The sequence below is a fragment of the Pogonomyrmex barbatus genome, unplaced genomic scaffold, assembly GCF_055798465.1.
Source record: "Pogonomyrmex barbatus isolate J1 unplaced genomic scaffold, ASM5579846v1 scaffold1, whole genome shotgun sequence".
Taxonomy (NCBI): domain Eukaryota; kingdom Metazoa; phylum Arthropoda; class Insecta; order Hymenoptera; family Formicidae; genus Pogonomyrmex; species Pogonomyrmex barbatus.
In genome coordinates this window covers 20,058,082-20,076,563 of record NW_028297098.1, presented here as the reverse complement: position 1 = coordinate 20,076,563, position 18,482 = coordinate 20,058,082, and the positions used below count along the sequence as shown (strand labels likewise).

Sequence of the window (18,482 nt, the reverse complement as noted above, 5' to 3'; positions counted from 1 at the left end):
CGTGAGAACATCGCTCTCGTGCGCGGCGCGGATAGAAGAGAGTGAGAGCGGCGTGCTGGCCGTCGCCGCCGCCGCCGCCGCCGCCGCCGCCGCCGCCGCCACCGCCTCCGCCGCCGCCGTCGTGGCCGAGGAGAGGAGGTAGGTAGGTGGCCCGCTGCGCTCGGTCGTGGAACTCTCGACCCCGATACCGCGTCGTGGTCGATGCACGTTCGCGTTCTGTGCGCGCCTTCCTCTTCGTCGTCGCCTTGAGAGGGAAAGAGACGGAGAACGATCGACGTTCTCGTAGCCGCTCGAGCGCTTCGCGAGGACGTCGATCGAGTAGAACGAACACCCGTCGTGAAACATCCCTTGGTGAATTCTCTCAGAATATGTGCGATTTTTTTTCTCGAAAGAACCTCCCGCCACCTATCAAGATCGAAGCGAGTGATATTGTAGCGGCAAAAGCGATCTTTTGAGCGACCTCCCTCAGGCCTGTTACCTGACGAGAAGCGAGGGAACCTTCGAGAGACCAGTTAATTCTCTCCGGAGAGACCAGTTAGTCTCTAGACCGGAGATTGTGGGCGGAGAGCGAGAGAAGAGAAGGAACGTAAATGGTTGGTGAAAAGTGCAAGTAGATAGAGAGTGGTGTCTTTGGCGAAAGCGCAGCGGTCTTACGTACATTCATGCATACGTGCGTGCGTGCGTGCGTGCGTGCATGCGTGCGTGCGTGCGTGCGTGCGTGCGTGCGTGCATGCGTTCCCGCATTCTTGCATTCTTCGCCGTGAATATTCTGTCCGCCCTCGTCCGTTCTATCTTGCGACGCGCGGGCGTTCTTCTATGCTCGTTGCGGATACAGGAATGCAACGGCGATCTGCGTTTAAGAGAAAGACGCTGACACACCGGTCGCCGCTCGTTGTGCTCACACTCGCGAGGCCGTATGACGGTGGATTGTAATGTGAACGGTGGTGCGTAAACGGTTCCGATGGACGGATCGTTTCGTTGGCCTGCTTAAACGGCCGAGAGTTAACTTTACGCTTCCCGAACGCAGGTCAGTGCGGTACGGTGCGGTGCGGTGCGGTGCGGTGCGGTGCGGTGCGGTGCGGTGCGGTGCGGTGCGGCTTCATCGGAGATGGTCTAATAATAATGGTGTACGACCGCGCCGCGAGAACGATGCCCCCGAAACGTCGTGGGAACGTTTTAATGAAGATATAAATTACATTTATGTATGTACATACATACGAACGCGGCACAAATTATTTGCAAAGAAATTCGAAGCCGAGAAGTGATGGAAGTACACTAATGTCGTGACAGCTTCGCAGACTTGAGAAAGAATCGTAACTGTTTTCTAATGATTCACTGGCCGGTGAATTTGCCGATGCATACAACGTTCGATATATTTTCCTACGTGTAATAGAACCGACTTGTTGGATTTTCAAGAAAGAGGTGCATAAAGAAAAAAAAAGAAAGAGACAGTACTAAAGCATATTTTTCTCGTCGACTCTCTCTTCAATTTAGGAAAGTCATCATTGGATCAAGTGAGTGAGTGACAGAATCAAGAGACACAGTCTCGTATATAGAAAATAACGCGAATTTACATAAACACGTATCTTTTTAAGTTCTCTTGGATCCGAAGTGATCTCCCTGCGTCTTATAAAAATGTTCATCCGGCTCGCGGTTTCGATCGCTCCGCGCGAAAAATTCACCGCGATCGCGAGAGTCGGCGACGATTGACGATGCAATTACGACACGACGAAGGTCTTCGTCACCGTTCACCGCTCACGAAGTATCATTTTTTTTTTTTGCCTGTTTCGCGTGCTTTCGCAGGACTCCAGGCGAATGCCCGCCCACCGGACGGTCGCGCTTTCTCCCCTCGCTTTCGCTATCGTTGTACCGCGGAAAAGTAGAAAAGTTGATATTCGCGCGAGAGACCGGTGAAAGGTAGCGTTTCGCGCCGGCGAAATATAGGTATTGTTTTAAATGTGGAGAGGTCGTCAACCGCGAATACGCGAAACGCTTCTTCGCGCGACCGTAGAAGCGACAATTTGCGCGCGGCGCGTCATGCGGCGCCTGTGCGCTCCGGTCACGACCGATATTCGCGATTGTCGAATCGGTGTACCTTAACCGACTCAACGCTTATCGCATTTCACAATGTCTCGATATTTTTCTTCCTTCCTCTGAGCGGGTGCAAAACCAACGTATACGAGATGTTCTTCAAGTTCCTGAAGTTATCTAAACGATAAGAAATATTTTACGAAATAAGCAGGTCGTTATTATAATTTTAGTCTATTTAAAAAAAACTGTATTTTCGTGCAACGTGAGAACGTTCGAGGTGATATTAAATTTCTGCGGGTGCACTTAAGGGGCTACATTTCCGGGGGATTTTCAAAGATCCTCTCGAAGCGAAATTATATACTAAAAAAATCTCGAAGAAGATAAAAAGCATGCGGGCATAATTTCGCACAAGATGATTCCTCGCGGTGTAATTCTTTTCTTTCTTTTTTTTTTCCCTATTTCTTTTTCCCCCCTTTTGCTTCCTGTACATCCACCCCCTCCCCTTCCCTTTTTCTCTTTCACGTTATCATTACGTTCATTCGACGAAGGTACCGTTGTACACTGTACTTTGACATTTTATTTTCATACACATCTATGAGGCAATTTATGTATCGCGGTGTACTTTATGAAACATTAAACGCACCACCCGAATAACGACTCCTGATTATGCATACGCCCGTGAATTAATTACGTGTGTAAAAGCGAGCTTGCGCTGACCACCTGTTAACAGATCCCATGAAAGAAAAAGAAAGTAAAAGCGTGACGAAGGAGAAGTACTTTTTTGGGCTGACAGTTGCAACTCGATAAGTGATGCTGAACAGTCTCTTTAAATATCTAATTGATTACTGCCTTTATATTGTTACTTGATCCTTATATTTTTTAAATGAGAAAAAATCGATGAGAAATGAGAAAAGAATTTGTCCGTCCATTTTGATCGTTAATGACTAATTTTTTGAAGTAATAATTGTTAGATTTTCTTTGTTGTTGCTTCTTATATAATAATTATTTTAAACAGTTATTAATAAACTGTTTAAAATAACAATATTCAACATTTCAGTTCATCAGTTTATTTTGCGTTCACTTTGTAAACAATTGTTTTAGGCGGTCAAAGTAAATAATCATTGAGAGATAACAGTTAATAATATGGAAAGGTCTATCCTAGAAATAAATATTCTTATCTAATCGCTAAATAAGACCGCGTTCTCCTATGCGAAGGAAGAGTCTTGCCCTCTTCAGAATTGGTACCGCGAAACCTATATATCCGCATCTATAAAGCGCAGCGGGTGAATGAACTCTGCTCTATTTCTCTCTCTTTTTCTCTCTCATTCTCTCTTCCTCCGGTTCTCCCTTCCTCTTCAGCACTTCGTTTCCCTCCAACTAGCATCATCCCATCCCTTCTCTCAGTCTCCTTCTTTCTTGTTGACTCTCTCTACGACTCATATCAAACGCGATCTGCGTTTCTCGCGTGCAAGTTAAGGCCAATTTTTCGCGTGTCGATTAAGAACGTCGATTAAAAAAAAAATCTAATATAAATATATTAACGATTCAGAAAGTAATATTTGTATTATATAATATTTATATCTATATTTGTTAAATAAACTATGTAATAGTAACGATAAAGTTGAGAGAGAGAGAGAGAGAGAGAGATTTATTAAGTAAAATATAACTGATATTTCTAGCACAATCATAAAAAATTTTAATTATAATAATGCACATGTAATATTCATGTACAATTTTTCAACGAGAGTATTCATTTTTTCAAAGAGAATATTCTCATAGTACAAATGATTGTTTATAAAATTCGGTAGATTAACGATACGATGCAACTATTTTACACTAATTATACTAGGTACTTTCCATTTGGACACAAGTCGACACAAGTATCATTCTATCTTTCTTGATTAACAAGGACAAAATGATACTTGTGTCCATTTGTATCACTAAATAGAAAGTATCCACTTAGGAAATCCAACAGTCGTGTAATTGTTGAATAAACGTCTTATTATGTTTGATATACTTCTAAACTTATCAGATCTGTTTTCTAGAAATCTAATAATTCTCAATACCGATATTTCTTCGACACAGATAGTAGATGTTTTTTGCAACTAAACTTTTTATATATCTCGTCTTGTTTCTTTCAACGTTCACTTACATATCTATTCCATTTTAAATGCGGAAAGCATGACATAATGCAATTACTAACAGCGAACCTAATGTATCCGCGCATGTCTCCGATAATGACGCTAACTAATGAATTATACCTGAGACAATGTATTAATGCTTTTACTTTAAAATGTCCGTTTTATTAATAAATACTTCACTTTATTTATAATTTAAAAATATTCAATCGATCTTTATTTATATTTTTTTGCTTGATATTTTATGTTGAATGAAATAAAAGAAATATCGAATATAGATAAACCTCTTTAATTCATGTTACAATTTGTTTGTGATGCGGCACGACGACGACGACGACGACGACGGCGGCGGCGGCGGCGGCGGCGACGATGCACTCGTTGCGTCACGCCGACGTTGCACTCGATGTCGAGGGTACTTTGCGATAGCGTTAACGTGACACGACGAGTCATCACACTTAATACTCGGCCGACGTATCAGGAATCTTAAATATATCTGATAATATCATGACCTCACAATGTCGATTTCCATTTTTGTTTATTTAAAAGATTTATCTATTTATCTATTTCATAAACTTGAGTTCGCGAAATTTTACGCTTCTTTTGTAAGACGAGAAAAACGAATCAATAATAATTTTTGTTTATTTTTTTTATAGGAAAATCGAGGGGGAAGGGGAAGAGAAGGAATGAAATTTGCAAAATGCATTCTATGCACGCATTCCGGTTATATAAACTAGTCTGTTAGATGATGTAATTTCTTATATATGTGTGTTATCAAATATTGCACAGAGTATATTGTGAAATAATATTAAGCTAAGGATCACTTAATCAAGAATTAATCGCAAATATTTATTCTGATTTTATATTTAAAATTGTTTTGAATATAATCGATCTTGATATATCATATAATCTTTTCATTAGCTAGATGTAATCTTAAAATTGCACTTAAGACTTGTAATATATATATATATATATATATATATATATATATATATATATATAAATTGCATTTAAGATTTGTAATATAAGATTGCAGATTCTTTCTCTCTCATATATATATATATATATATATATATATATATATATATACATAGAGAGAGAGAGAGAGAATCTGCAATCTTATATTATAAATCTTAAATAAATATTTGTATGCGATTAATTCTTGATTAAATGATCCTTAGCTTAATATTATTTCACAATATATTCTGTGCAATATTTGATAACACACATTCATTAGAAGTTACATTAGAAGTTATTATCTAGATGATCTAACAGACTAGTTTATACAATCGAAATGCGTGCATAGAATGTATTTTTGCAAATTTCGTTCCTTTTCTTTCTCCCCCCCCCCTCGATATATATATATATATATATATATATATACTCAGGTTTAGTTTGGACACATGAATAATTAAAGTTAAACTTGCAAATGAAAAATTAATAAGTTGTTACAGAAATGGAAAAGAAGGTCACCGATTTATTGCTCTTTATTAAAAGATAATGTAATATTCGATGTCTCTTTAATAAAAGATAAAATACTACTGTTTTTATACTATTTAATATTAAATTAGTAAAAACAGAAAAATAAGAGAATTGTAAATCTTTTTGAATATACAGTTTGTATAATTAAAATTTGAAATAAAAAATTTATTTGTAAATAAAATCATAGAAAAGATTATTAATATAAACATGTTATGACTTTATCTGTAATTATATTATCTGTAATTTATTCTTTCTACTGAATCAGAAAACATTACAAATGGATCATGGTCATATCAAGAAAGTACGATACATAATATCCAAAGAATTGTAAGTATTTAATGGAAAAGTTGCAGGCGAAAACAAGTTTTCTTTGTGTTTGACGAACACAATATCATCATTTTTTCAAACAATAGAAAGTATATTTATTTCTTATTCTTCATTAATTGTCCATTCATATTATTCATTTAATACTTTAAACATGTACACGTCTAACGTATGTGTATAACTGCATAATTAAATTTTGCTATATAAATAAATGATGCTTCATTTTATTAATAATTGAACGAATTCAGTTAAAAAAGAGAATTTGATTAATTATTGTTGTGAAAGAAGATATCTTACATTTTGTTAGAATGCCTATAGCCTGCTACTAGTTTAAATAATCAAAGCACATACATGATGTGTCTCAATGTTTTTTTTTTTTTTTTTTTCTCCAAAGCATAGAGGCTCTTGTGGATGTCGTTGACCTAAACGAGAAAGAAACAGAAAAGATATTTTGAAGAATGAATGAATTCTTGCAAATTTCTTAAATCGAGTACGAATAAAGAAGTGAACGTGACGCCACCAATCATTTTCCCGTTCGTTCAGCGCCCTTTCGCCACGGAACTTCCGCAGAATCGCCGTCGATCGCCGTTAAGATCGGGGGAGAGGGGGCCTTCCATCCTTTTTGTCTTCTCACACGCGAAACTTATTCACGATAAAGTTGATGAAGATCGCGCCTCTGGCCCGTAAGACGCTTACGCGCGTTAATTAATCGGGACGCTGACGGTGCGCCGATTAAACCGCGCGGCTTCTAATTATAGCATGGCCGGCTAATCAGGTCGTGATACGAAGATTTTATTTACGCCGCGATATATGTGGTGAGGACACGTATATGTTCGCCGAGTTAATAAGCGCCGTCGGCGCGATATTGCGGGGAACGATAGTGCGCGCGTGTGGCGTTTCACCACCACGTCGCGTCGTCGTCCTTGGAGCCTCCGACGAATGACTATTTTCTAGGCAAGGTCGACCGAGGCTTCTACACCAGGCCGCACTTTATCGTTTTATCAATGCCATCGCCTCTCGCGAACGTTTGTTTTGCAGGATCGACCTTCGGTCGCGATAGTCGGGGAAGCGCGCATGTAACTTGCCTGTTGTGTATGAATTTCCTCACACGAAAGAAGTCAAGTATTTCGGCGATATGGGATCTAAACTCTTTAAAACAAGTGTACTTGTTGGTAATGAAAAAGAAAAAAAGAAAGCAGTGCTAAATAATGAAGTAAAAAAATCGTAAGTTTGGTTTGAAAACAATATACAATCATACAGTTGATTATTACATAATCGGATTTACTGATAATCGAGATAACGTATAGTATAGTTTATGACACCTGTTACTTGATTCGTTACACGGATGGTTTGCTAATATCACGAACAAAAGCGAAATACTTAATTTTTTTTATATTTGTAAGAAACAATCAAAAATACCCTTCCTATTTTGAAACCATTATACAACATGTATGTGTTACCTAATGTATCTCTTGTTCATCAAACACAATTAGTCTGTTATTTTAAACATTTCAAATTCATTTCTCGATCCTCTCTCTAAACTCTGATACAAATTTCAGAATCTGAAATGGGCTCTAAATGAAGAACATCGTTGCTAATGGAAGTACTGTTTTGTGTTTGCAGCTTAAACAAAATGCACGCGATGGAGGGCGCGGCCGAGAACAAGCGAAAGGTGGACGTCGCGGAGAATAGAGCCGACGATAAGACGTCGTCGAGATCATCTCCGTCGCCAAAGGTACCTCAGAGCCAACAGAACGGCGCCGCCCTTCCGGAAGAGACAGCAGCCGCGCCGACGACAACGGTGAGTGCTCGTCCTCGCATCAAGAAAAAAGACGAGTCGGACTGTGACAATGAAACTTCGGACACGAGGGATAGGCAACTGCTCGCTGGCACGTCGCGACAAAATGCTACAGCTCCGAGTAAAAATGTGCAGCCGCGCCACGTCAAAGCAGCGTCTGAGCCCATCGATATCAAAAAGCGAAAGTCAACTAACGGACAGCTGATCTCACTAGGAAATCCCAGAAAAAAGTTTCGTGAAGATTTTTCACGAGAGGAGTACCTTTTAAGTATTGTAGGTGACAACAATGAGAGCGTCGAAGATCTTATGGCAAAGGCCGATCAGTTGCGAGCTGATATTTTGGTGAGTGTTTAGAGATATAATCTTTAATCAAGGATAGAGTCTTGTTTTTAAACTTGTTTGTTTCCGCAATATGTATTTTACTAATATCTATTCACAGGCTCTTGAAAATTTACTAATATCTATTCACAGGCTCTTGAAAATTTAGCGCATGCCAAAGAAATGGAATGGAATGAGATCTTAAGGAAGAGGAAACTCAAGGAGGAAGCATACCTAAGGCTCGAAAGGAAAATACAAACGACAACCTACATGGAAAATGACAGTCAGTTGCCAGAGGCTTCGCCATCAGTTAAACCATCTCTAGGCTTGGCCGAATGGGAGAACAGCAGCAGTACTATTTCCATGAAAGATAAATCTTTTGAATCGAAAGAGGATTCAGGCGAAAAATCTTTGGACTCGTGTTTGAAGAAAGAAAAAATCACAAGAGTTAGCTCACAGCAACGAACGACTCCCCCGAAAACCAATGGCGAGAGCAATCGTAAACAAAACGAGACAGCAAGTCCAGAAAGTCGGCAAATTGGAGAAGGCCGTCAAGGTGCGATAGTGGATGTTAGATCTATCATTGCTGATCACAGACTTAAACACCCGGAAACTGTACCAAGGAGGTAATTAATTATAAGTAAATTATGAGAGTTGCAAGAGAATAAGAAAAGAAAGAAAAAAAGAAATAAGAAAACACAAGGTTGATGATACGGTATTGATGATATTTTCTTTTGATATGTCAAAATTTATATCAGAAAAATAATATAGTGATATAATTTTTGAGAACTTAAATGTAATTTACGTTAAATTTTACGTTGATTTTTACATTTGCATTACATCATAATTGATCATTCATTTGTTAATTATTTTTTAAATGATCAAAATATATTTTTATAACAAATATATTTTAGATAAAAAAAATAAGATTCTAAATGATTAAGTTAATTAAAAAAAAAACAGGCCTGTCTTTGTTGTTTAAATGCATACAGATTTTGCTACATAATAATATTTGATATTTGATTATGATATCTGCATCAGATTTTTTATTATAAGATTATAGCCATAATAACTTATATTAAATATTAAGAAATCTACGCTTTTAGATTCTTTTATGAGAACAAATATATTTCTTGAATTGTTAAACATGTTCTCCAATTACAGAGGCCGAAGAATGAGAAGTTCGAACGTAAATATCAATCTTGGAGCTGGCGGTGCTATGGTCGAAACTGGACACAACGCGGACTCGAGACCATCTAGCACGGAATCGTGTAAGAGCAATCCAAGCACCAATGATTCCATGAATTATAAAGATATGCTAGTGCAATTTGCTAAGCTAAGTCAGCAAGGTAACATCAATTTCCTCAAATTTTTAAATTAATCAAATTCTTATATATCAAGAATGTCGAAGCAATCTAGCTGCATTTTAACATCGTGTTTAGGTGAAACAGTCAAGACACCACAAAATTATCCGGATGTGACACTTCACCCTGTAACTCCTTCATCTGCTCAGAGTACACCGCAATCGAGCGGCTCGTTGCTTCATGGAATTCTAACGAAAGCGCAAACACCGAGATCCACAACTTTTTCACCTACTTTAGCAAGATTACTCACTGCGCCTGAAAGAGAAAGGAGTTCTCCAACGACTGCAGCAGCCGCGACAGCATCAGCGTCTATGTCACAGCAAAGCGGCACGACCCAGCACCTTTTGCAGACATACCAAGGCTCTAATCTGGTTTCTATAAACGATCTCCTGTCTTCTTCCAAGGTTCTTTACTTTTCTTGATTCTTGTAATTATATTATTTTTTTCAGCAATTTACGTCATCATTAAAACACTGTGATTTTCTTTAAGCTCCATAATTATTGTATCACTCTGTCCAGCAGTATTAATCTTATATATTTATTATACATGTTATTTTTAAAAATTTATTATTTTTATATTTATATAAATAAATATAGAAATACTAAATTATGAATGTACATAATATATAGTAAATAAATAAGTTTTCGAGTTTCGCGTTTGAAAATATTTTCAGTTAAATAATGAGTTAGGCGAAAGATAAATTATTTTCTTTTAATAATGTAAGATATTTTTTTCAGGCTCGCACAGAGATAACTATAACCCCTGTCGTTAACACTCCTGCGCAATCTCATTCTAATGATTTAATTCAAGTGGTAAATTTTCTTTTTGATTTCTTAATGCTTTTTTTATAACTTCTGCATACATTTGATTTCTAACCTTTCCACTAATATTTTTAGGAGGACATAGAAGAAGAAACAACCGATGATAGAAAAGGGAACTCGATAGCTGGAAGGGACGGCAAGCAAATAGTAAAGGACAATCCACCTTCACCAAGCGCCCCACCAAAGTGTCAGGGATGTAGAATTCGACCCGCACAATTTGTATGCGCCGGATGCGGAAATCAGTGGTATTGCAGTCGTTCATGTCAGGTACATGTTATGTCAAGTCAATCGAATATGTTACACGCGATCTATATTAATAATTATTAATATTTATGGTAACGGATTATATTAATATTAACAGCTTGCTGCATGGGCAACACACTCTGATCACTGTCCACCCGAGCCCGAGAACAGCAAGACCAAACTCGTTTAACGGCCGAGATCACTGTGACCCGATGTATACAATATCAGGCAAAAGATATCGGCACAACTGAGTACGAATCTAGTCAAGAAAAGAAGTTCAAGGGTATAATTCATACTGAGCGACAATTGAGATGCGGAGCGAATTAATGAAGGATTACCATGTGTATATGTTATATGGATATTAGAAAGATCTTTGACGAGATGACTGGATGATGTCCTATTTATCACAAGCATTTACTGATCTCTCATCTTGAAAAAGTTTGAAGAAAATTCCACGCTCTATCACGTTCTGCTGAAAGCAGAACGAATTCATGAAATTTCTCGTACTTTGCTCGTGCTTCAGAGGAAAACAATGATCTTTTTTTCAATGATGAAAATTAATGGAATACCATTGGTTAATGAGCCTCGTGTGTTATGTATTCTTTTTTTTTTAGCCTTTACTACGTACACTAGTCGAAAGCTTTCGAGTTCTCGAAAAAAATGAGTAGGGAAAGGAATAAGTAATTCCGAAACGCTTTGCGAAGAGGGAGCACAATATTAAATAACGCGATGCTGTATATAATTTTATACAATTTAGGAAAGTTGTTCAGCGTTGGATTTTAAAATGTCGATTAATCGCGTGCCATGCGTAAGATCGGGGGCGGATTGGGACCATCAGTCCTATGAAAAATATTGAAAAATATTTTCAATATTTTTTATTAGAAAATATTTCCAGATGCAAGATATTTTATTAGATGTCTTATAAATTTTATAGATATCTTAAATTTAAGAAATTGAAACAAGATAAAATTTATATTTGTCATAATAAATATAATGAACAAAATAAACTTGTTGTATAATATAAAGAGATTAACAGAAGAGATTATCAAATTCGAGCAAATTAAAGATGGATGAAATTAATGATAAATAAATTAATTATGTAAAGATGAATGTTATGAACGTTATTCGATCCTCTTCAGCATCAAATAAATCGGAAGCTGAGAAAAAATAAATCATAAAAAATGAATAAAAATAATAGTCAAAGTTGTAGTAATAAAGTTTTTGTGATAAAATCAGAGATATGAACAGATGATGATATGGAAAAAATAAACAAGATAATCTTTTTAAACTTCAACTGACTATCATTCTTAAGATTTGATAAAATTAAAAGCTACTGACATTTCACTAGAAACAGACTTCTTTACGAAATTACATTTTCATATTTTTACGATTTTTAATTATAATCATCCTCACTTAAAATTTGTTTTGGACTTTTACAATTTTAACATCTGCGAACTAATTTTATACTATTGAAATTAATATAATTCACGTCACCGACTGAAGAATTAGTTATGAGAATTTTTTAAGCACTTTTTTGGACTTTTTAAATTTGACTCGAAATGGATTGTTAAACTGTACGAAGATTGTTTTTAATTCATTTATTATTGTTTATTAAGCTTTGACACAACCTCTTAATCATAACACGTTTATGTCATTTAACTACAGTTTTATGTAAAAATGTTATCTGTTCATTTCTTCATATATCATTGTTACCTATTTGTCTCTGATTTTATCGCTAAAATCTTACTATTATAACTTTGATTATGGTTTATTTTTTCTTACCTTTTATGATTTATTTTTTTTTTCATTTTTTTTCTTGATTGATTGATATTGATGAGGACTAAATTCGAAATATTTATCTTTAAAATATTACTTGATTAATTTATTTATCGTTAATTTTTCCTTTCTTAGTTTGCTCGAACTTGACCGTTAATCCCTTCATATTGCCTTGCAATGCATAACGCCTATATTATAAATATTACAAATTTGTTATAATAAAACATCTAATTATATTATATCTAATTAAATTCAAAGTTATATAATAATGTAATTAGTTGTATTGTTATAACAAGTTCGGAAAATAAAAATTATCATTTATTATCACAGTTTTATTATTTGCAAATAATTAACATGATTATTCGTTATGAATTACATATTCATATAAAGAAATATTTTCTGCTTGTTCAATCCGCCCCTATATGTAAATTTTGTTTTCCATAATTAAATAACATGGACGCTCAAGTTAAAGAAATAACTTGAATATTGTATTTTTAGGTGTCATTTTGGATTATCTGTTTTCTTTCTATCTCTATTTTACATCATGAATATAGAAAATTATTGGATAGAGCATTTAAAAAGGAACATAAGAAACGATCATTAAAATCTTATTAAATATTCCCAGTGCAAGAAAATCATATATACTATTTATTTAATAATTTTTTATATAATTTTTATATATAAATCTATCTTATATGAATTTAATGTATTGTTATATAACAGATATATTATGTAAAAATCAATTTCACTTGATTTGATAAATTGTACGTAAAAGATGTCATATTTTCATTCTCTTTTTTTTCTCCGTATGATTCTAGTCTTTTTAAAATCTATTTTTCTAAAAATGCATTTTAAACTTTATCCAATTGTTTTCTTATCCTTCTCGATTTACAGAAATATTAAATTTCGCGCATAAAAATATAAACTGTGTGATCATGATTCAGGTCTGCGTCCACTGAATCAAATGTATCACATATGCAACATTTTATATTTGTTACCAATGCATATGTATATTTAAATTTAACAGGAAATTTTAATTTTAGTTTAGTAGAGTAAGATGTTTTTTTATTCCGTTGGTGACATATTCGCATGTTTAAAATTTTTTTTAACTTAATATGTTACCTCCCCAAACGATGATTGTCCCCAACATAATCTGTAGTCCAAAGTTCCTACAGGTACATACAACATATATATGTATAAATATATATATATATATATATATATATTTTTCCCAATTACAAAGCAAACCAAAATAAAGTTTTTAAACGTATTCCCTGCATATTTTATTCATTGTACAACTTACAATATCGTGAAATTATAAATTTCCAACGCCTTTCTGATCATTTTGCATAAAATTATTTTATTTTTAGTACTAAAGAATTAAAAATAGTATATGATTATGAAAGAAAATGCGTCAGCAACTCTAAAAATCATATATTTTCTATCGAAGATATGTATTTTTATTTTCTATATTTTAAATAGAATGTTTTGCGAGATAAAAATATTTTTTTAGATAAGCTTGCATTATTTATCTTTCTTTTTTTCCACACTCGAAAGGAAAAGAGAGATAAAAAATTAATTTAAAAAGTATAGACTTAAATTATCGTCGGTAAAGTAAAGCGTCTGTAATTTCACTTATATTTCAGTACAAATAGACATAACCTCAATGTAGTTGACTTTGTATGTGCTTTGTAAATGTTTCTAATATCTTGATAATCACAATGATTCAACTAACGTAATTATCTTACATAATTATCGAAGAGCATCTGCAAAAGGTCTCTCTCAGAAATTGCGATGTCCATTCCATTTTTGCATATTAGCCGGTCGCTGTCGACCGTCGCGAGGTCCAAGCGCCGTGTCGTCGTAACTGGAATGGGAATTGTGTGTCCCTTGGGAGTCGGAACCCAAAATGCTTGGAAGGCTCTTATCGATTCTAAATGTGGCATTACACGGCTTTCTGAACCAGACTATGACAAGTTACCGTGTAAAGTAGGTGGGTATTGTCATAAACGTATAGGATGTGTATCGAAATTTATCTACATCTTATTCTGTATATACACAGAATATATACTTCAAATATTATAATAATTGCCATTGCTAAAAATTATTGTCGTGTGTATGTGATAAATTATGTAATAGTTGATTTATATTTAAGCTGCATTGGTACCAAAAGGAGATTCCTCTCATGAGCTTAATATTGACTCCCACTTTACAAAAAGTGAGCTACGTACAATGTGTCCTGCCACTGCTTATGCGCTGATAGCTTCAGAAGAGGCACTTGAAGATGCAAAATGGAAACCAATTGATGAAGCTGATAAACGTGACACTGGAGTTTCTGTAGGGATCGGTATGATAGACTTGGTAGATGTATGTATGACATATGAAACTCTGAAAAAGGGATACAGCAAAGTCAGTCCATTCTTCGTACCGAGGATATTGCCGAACATGGCCGCTGGTCAGATTAGCATCAAGTACGGCTTCCGTGGGCCTAATCATTCAGTATCAACTGCATGTGCAACGGGTGCACATGCTATCGGTAATTGATAGCAAAAGATACAAGCTGTGATAAATGCTTTTCCCATATTCGAGAAACAGTTGTAATGAATGTCTTTCAGGTGACGCGTTCCGTTTTATTCGCGGTGGTGAGACAAGCGTGATGGTGTGCGGTGGTGCAGAAGCATGCATCAGTCCGTTGGCTATAGCCGCGTTCTGCCGACTACGCGCACTGAGCACATCGAGGAATGACATGCCGAGGGAAGCATCGCGGCCCTTCGACTGCGATCGCGATGGTTTCGTCATGGGTGAGGGCGCCGCGATACTAGTGCTAGAAGAATTGAACCATGCGCTTGCCCGAGATGCGCCCATCTACGCGGAAGTGCTGGGCTACGGTTTGTCCGGCGATGCATCACATATAACGGCACCCAGCGAGGACGGCATTGGGGCGTTATTAGCGATGGATCGAACATTGAAAGATGCTGGCATCGAAACATCAGAAGTAACGCTCGTGAACGCGCATGCTACATCCACACCGTTGGGTGATGCGATCGAGGTGAAGGCGATCGAATCGCTAATGGGTGAACATAGCAAGAATGTGACAGTGACGAGCACAAAGGGAGCGCATGGACATTTGTTGGGTGCTGCCGGCAATTTGGAGGCAGCCTTCACAATTCTAGCAATCAAGGAGGGTGTTATACCTCCCACGTTGAATTTACACAACTTGGACATGAAGACGAGTCTAAGATTCGCGCCGCATACAAATGTGAAGTGGAATGCACTGACAACACGTCGAACAGCTCTAAAAAACGCGTTCGGTTTTGGTGGAACGAATGCGTGCTTGTGCTTCACGCAATATGTCGATTAAATCCGAAATATCTCTCAAAGTGTATCTTATCTCTTTAATGAAAAAATATAAGTATTTTCTCTAAATGTGTATAAAAAGATTTTGATAATAAACTTTGCGAAAGAAAAATCTATGAAAGTTATATAAGAAGATGAAGGAAAAATAATTCTCACATTACATTTTTAATAACTCGCAAAGCTAAATTATGAATCCACATAGAAATGAATATCGAATAAAAAAAAAGATGTGAAATAAACGTGGGAGTTATACGATACACATAACATTAATAGAATGAATTATTAGTAATTCTTTGAAAACTGAAGTATTCGAAATATTCGAGAACAAGCATTTTAAAATGCTAGAAAACAGATTTGTGGATCCTTCAATATTATTCAATTGATAGAAAGATACTTCTTTTGTAAATATACTGATATGTACATATGTATCTAAAACAACAAAGCTCAAGAAAAGTGAATTTAGTGGTAACGAACGATATCTCACATAAACTGATTACTAGTGGATAGCGGCTTAAATATTTTTAATAATTTTTATGCAACATACAATATATATGTACGATTTACGGTAATAATCCTTTTTATAGAATATTCTTACAGTGTGTGTGTGTGTAATAGAAGTTACACAAAGAGGATATATACATTGGAATAATAAAATATATGTATATATATTATAATGGAATGCAACATTGATTTTTAATATTAAGATTCCGACATATTACATCGCATCTTTGCTCATACAACATTGATACGAATCCGCTATAATCATGTCGCCATGTAAACAATCTTGAAAATAAAAATTTTCAAGAAAAAATACTTCTCAAATCACTGGTGAACTTGTCTTTAACAACTTGCATTTACTGCGTAATTGGATCTGCCATGTTCTCACGGCCAAGGCATTGTTCATTCAAGATAGCTACGTTTGCTTAAATTGCAAAGATCTATACAATTAATTTTTCAAGATATACATCAATATTCAAGTTGTTCTGATTATACTAATCTTATGGTACTTCGATCGCGTTGCGTATTTTTCTCAAAGTTGATGGTCAACTTTGTTAGATACGAAATTATTTTTTTTTTTATTTATTAGATGCAATTTTCTGATTGTTGAGATAAATATTGTTGTATTTATGTTTTTTTTGGCTTGATATACACATAATAAAGTGCTTTATTCATCAGAAAGTCGACCTTAAATGATAACAGTTTCTTCAGAATACGTCTATTATATTCACATATCTCGCTACTAACGGTAAATCAAAGTAGAAAAAAAAAGAAAGAAAAATAAAACGACGGAGATATATTACCGTAGCTAGTAGGAATTCTTTCTCTAATGAAGAATGTTAAGTGGTTTCTGATGGTTGCACAACATGGCAAAACGTTCTCTGAGTGTTTGCCGAAGTTCCTGTCGTTTTTCCGTGAGTTGACACATCCTTGACTTGAATTCTAACACTTCTTCTACTGGAATATAACTCTCCTTTTCGTCATCGTCAGAAAAATCCTGATGATCAAGATACCACGTTGAATTTAAGTTATTTTACAGAGCAAAACCTTTAATATTTAGAGTACATTATATATTTTAATTTTACCTTTAACATTTGCGAAAGCGTCAGTCCACCTCCCTGCAGTAAAGAGATACTAGAACTGGAATGATTAAGTTTATCGTGACAAGTTCCTTCGTGATCGCACCACTCATCACTGCAAGCTACTTCAGAACCCTCTGGTGTGCTAGGAAGAGAAGAACTGCTAATATTATGTTCGGAAGAATATCCACAGTCTTGAGACGATTGTTCACTCGAAGAATTTTTCCTCTCTGTCATTTCAAAACATTTCTTCATTTCTATCCACACAGTATACTTGGTCTCACTAGGTTCTGTTATCCAAGCATCTACCAACTCGTTAGTAACGGAATCTTTACAGTTGTCATCGTAATGCCATTGATTCTCATCATGGACTTTCTCACTCTCCTTGGAACAAGAATAAAAAATTAGAATTTCTCATTTTGGAAATTACAACAATTGAATGAGATCGATAACCGTAGTTACCTTACATGACTCGCAAATATCGGATGACTCTTGAGATAATTGTTTGAAAGATGTACTATTTTGTTTTGATTTATTTGTACTAAGTTTCTTCTTCGCTTCGGAGATATCTTTTTTAACTGTAATTTTCTGTGGACTCTTTTTCACAGGGAATGCTAATTCTGTCTTATTTTGCGACTGTGATATACTAGGCATTTTTTGCTTCTTTAAACAATCTGGACATTTACACGTCGGTGGTCCTTTATTTTTCGGATCTAAGACCTGCAACTAAGATCAGAGATGTGTTAATCTACAGAAAGACATATATTTGTATAAAATTAAGTAAATTTCATGTACTTTATGCCGATCGATGTTTTGCGTTGTCGGTTTCGATTCCGCACAGGTACAGGGGGTTTCACTTTGCCTCTCATTTGAACACTATAGCAAATATACAGCAGTCATGCATGGATAACCATATTAATATATTAATATTATTATGACTATTGCGAAAAAAATTTTAAATCAATGAATTTTTTAAAAAATATCTTGTACACAAATTTAAACATACATCACAGGAATTTTCCTTTTCCTCTGTTTCGTTGCGACGTTCCTTCTTCTTCTTGCGTTTGAGTCGTAATTTTTCACGCCTCTGTTGCTTCGCAAATTCTTCTCTCGTGAGTTCCTCGTACAATAATTCCAATTGAGAAATACCTTGTTTCACTTCAACTGCCATCTAGACAAGATAAAATATTTAATTTTACCGCAGACTGACTAATTGTATGAATTATATAGATTTTTTATTAAACGAATTCATGTTA

The 18,482-nt window shown here is 35.5% G+C and overlaps 3 protein-coding genes across 9 annotated transcripts in view; 2 read left to right on the top strand and 1 right to left on the bottom strand.

The window, feature by feature from the left end:
• Positions 1 to 13,562, top strand: part of LOC105425173 (uncharacterized) — a 41,857-nt gene extending 28,295 nt beyond the window's left edge. For all 3 annotated transcript variants that reach the window (XM_011635808.3, XM_011635807.3, XM_011635810.3), the window contains 7 exons: positions 7,596 to 8,112; positions 8,242 to 8,714; positions 9,253 to 9,437; positions 9,531 to 9,856; positions 10,190 to 10,264; positions 10,349 to 10,540; positions 10,635 to 13,562. In XM_011635808.3, the coding sequence (XP_011634110.2) occupies positions 7,596 to 8,112; positions 8,242 to 8,714; positions 9,253 to 9,437; positions 9,531 to 9,856; positions 10,190 to 10,264; positions 10,349 to 10,540; positions 10,635 to 10,706 (1,840 nt within the window). In that variant the 3' untranslated portion in view covers positions 10,707 to 13,562. The remainder of the gene's footprint in view (positions 1 to 7,595; positions 8,113 to 8,241; positions 8,715 to 9,252; positions 9,438 to 9,530; positions 9,857 to 10,189; positions 10,265 to 10,348; positions 10,541 to 10,634) is intronic.
• LOC105425174 (gametogenetin-binding protein 2-like) overlaps positions 1 to 18,482 on the bottom strand; it is a 28,109-nt gene that overhangs the window by 7,342 nt on the left and 2,285 nt on the right. For 3 of the 5 annotated variants that reach the window (XM_089078862.1, XM_011635816.3, XM_011635815.2), the window contains exons 7-11: positions 18,233 to 18,397; positions 18,022 to 18,102; positions 17,689 to 17,952; positions 17,233 to 17,610; positions 16,314 to 17,144 (exon numbers count right to left, since the gene is read on the bottom strand). In XM_089078862.1, coding sequence (XP_088934988.1) covers positions 16,974 to 17,144; positions 17,233 to 17,610; positions 17,689 to 17,952; positions 18,022 to 18,102; positions 18,233 to 18,397 — 1,059 coding nt within the window. In that variant the 3' untranslated portion in view covers positions 16,314 to 16,973. Of the gene's footprint in view, positions 1 to 16,313; positions 17,145 to 17,232; positions 17,611 to 17,688; positions 17,953 to 18,021; positions 18,103 to 18,232; positions 18,398 to 18,482 lie in introns of those variants that run through there. The other 2 variants (XM_011635814.3, XM_089078867.1) reach the window with 2 other exon arrangements.
• LOC105425171 (3-oxoacyl-[acyl-carrier-protein] synthase, mitochondrial) lies at positions 13,892 to 16,933 on the top strand. The gene is made up of 3 exons (XM_011635805.3): positions 13,892 to 14,285; positions 14,448 to 14,828; positions 14,908 to 16,933. Exons 1-3 carry the CDS (start codon positions 14,087 to 14,089, stop codon positions 15,651 to 15,653), a joined length of 1,326 nt encoding a protein of 441 aa, XP_011634107.2. The 5' UTR covers positions 13,892 to 14,086; the 3' UTR covers positions 15,654 to 16,933.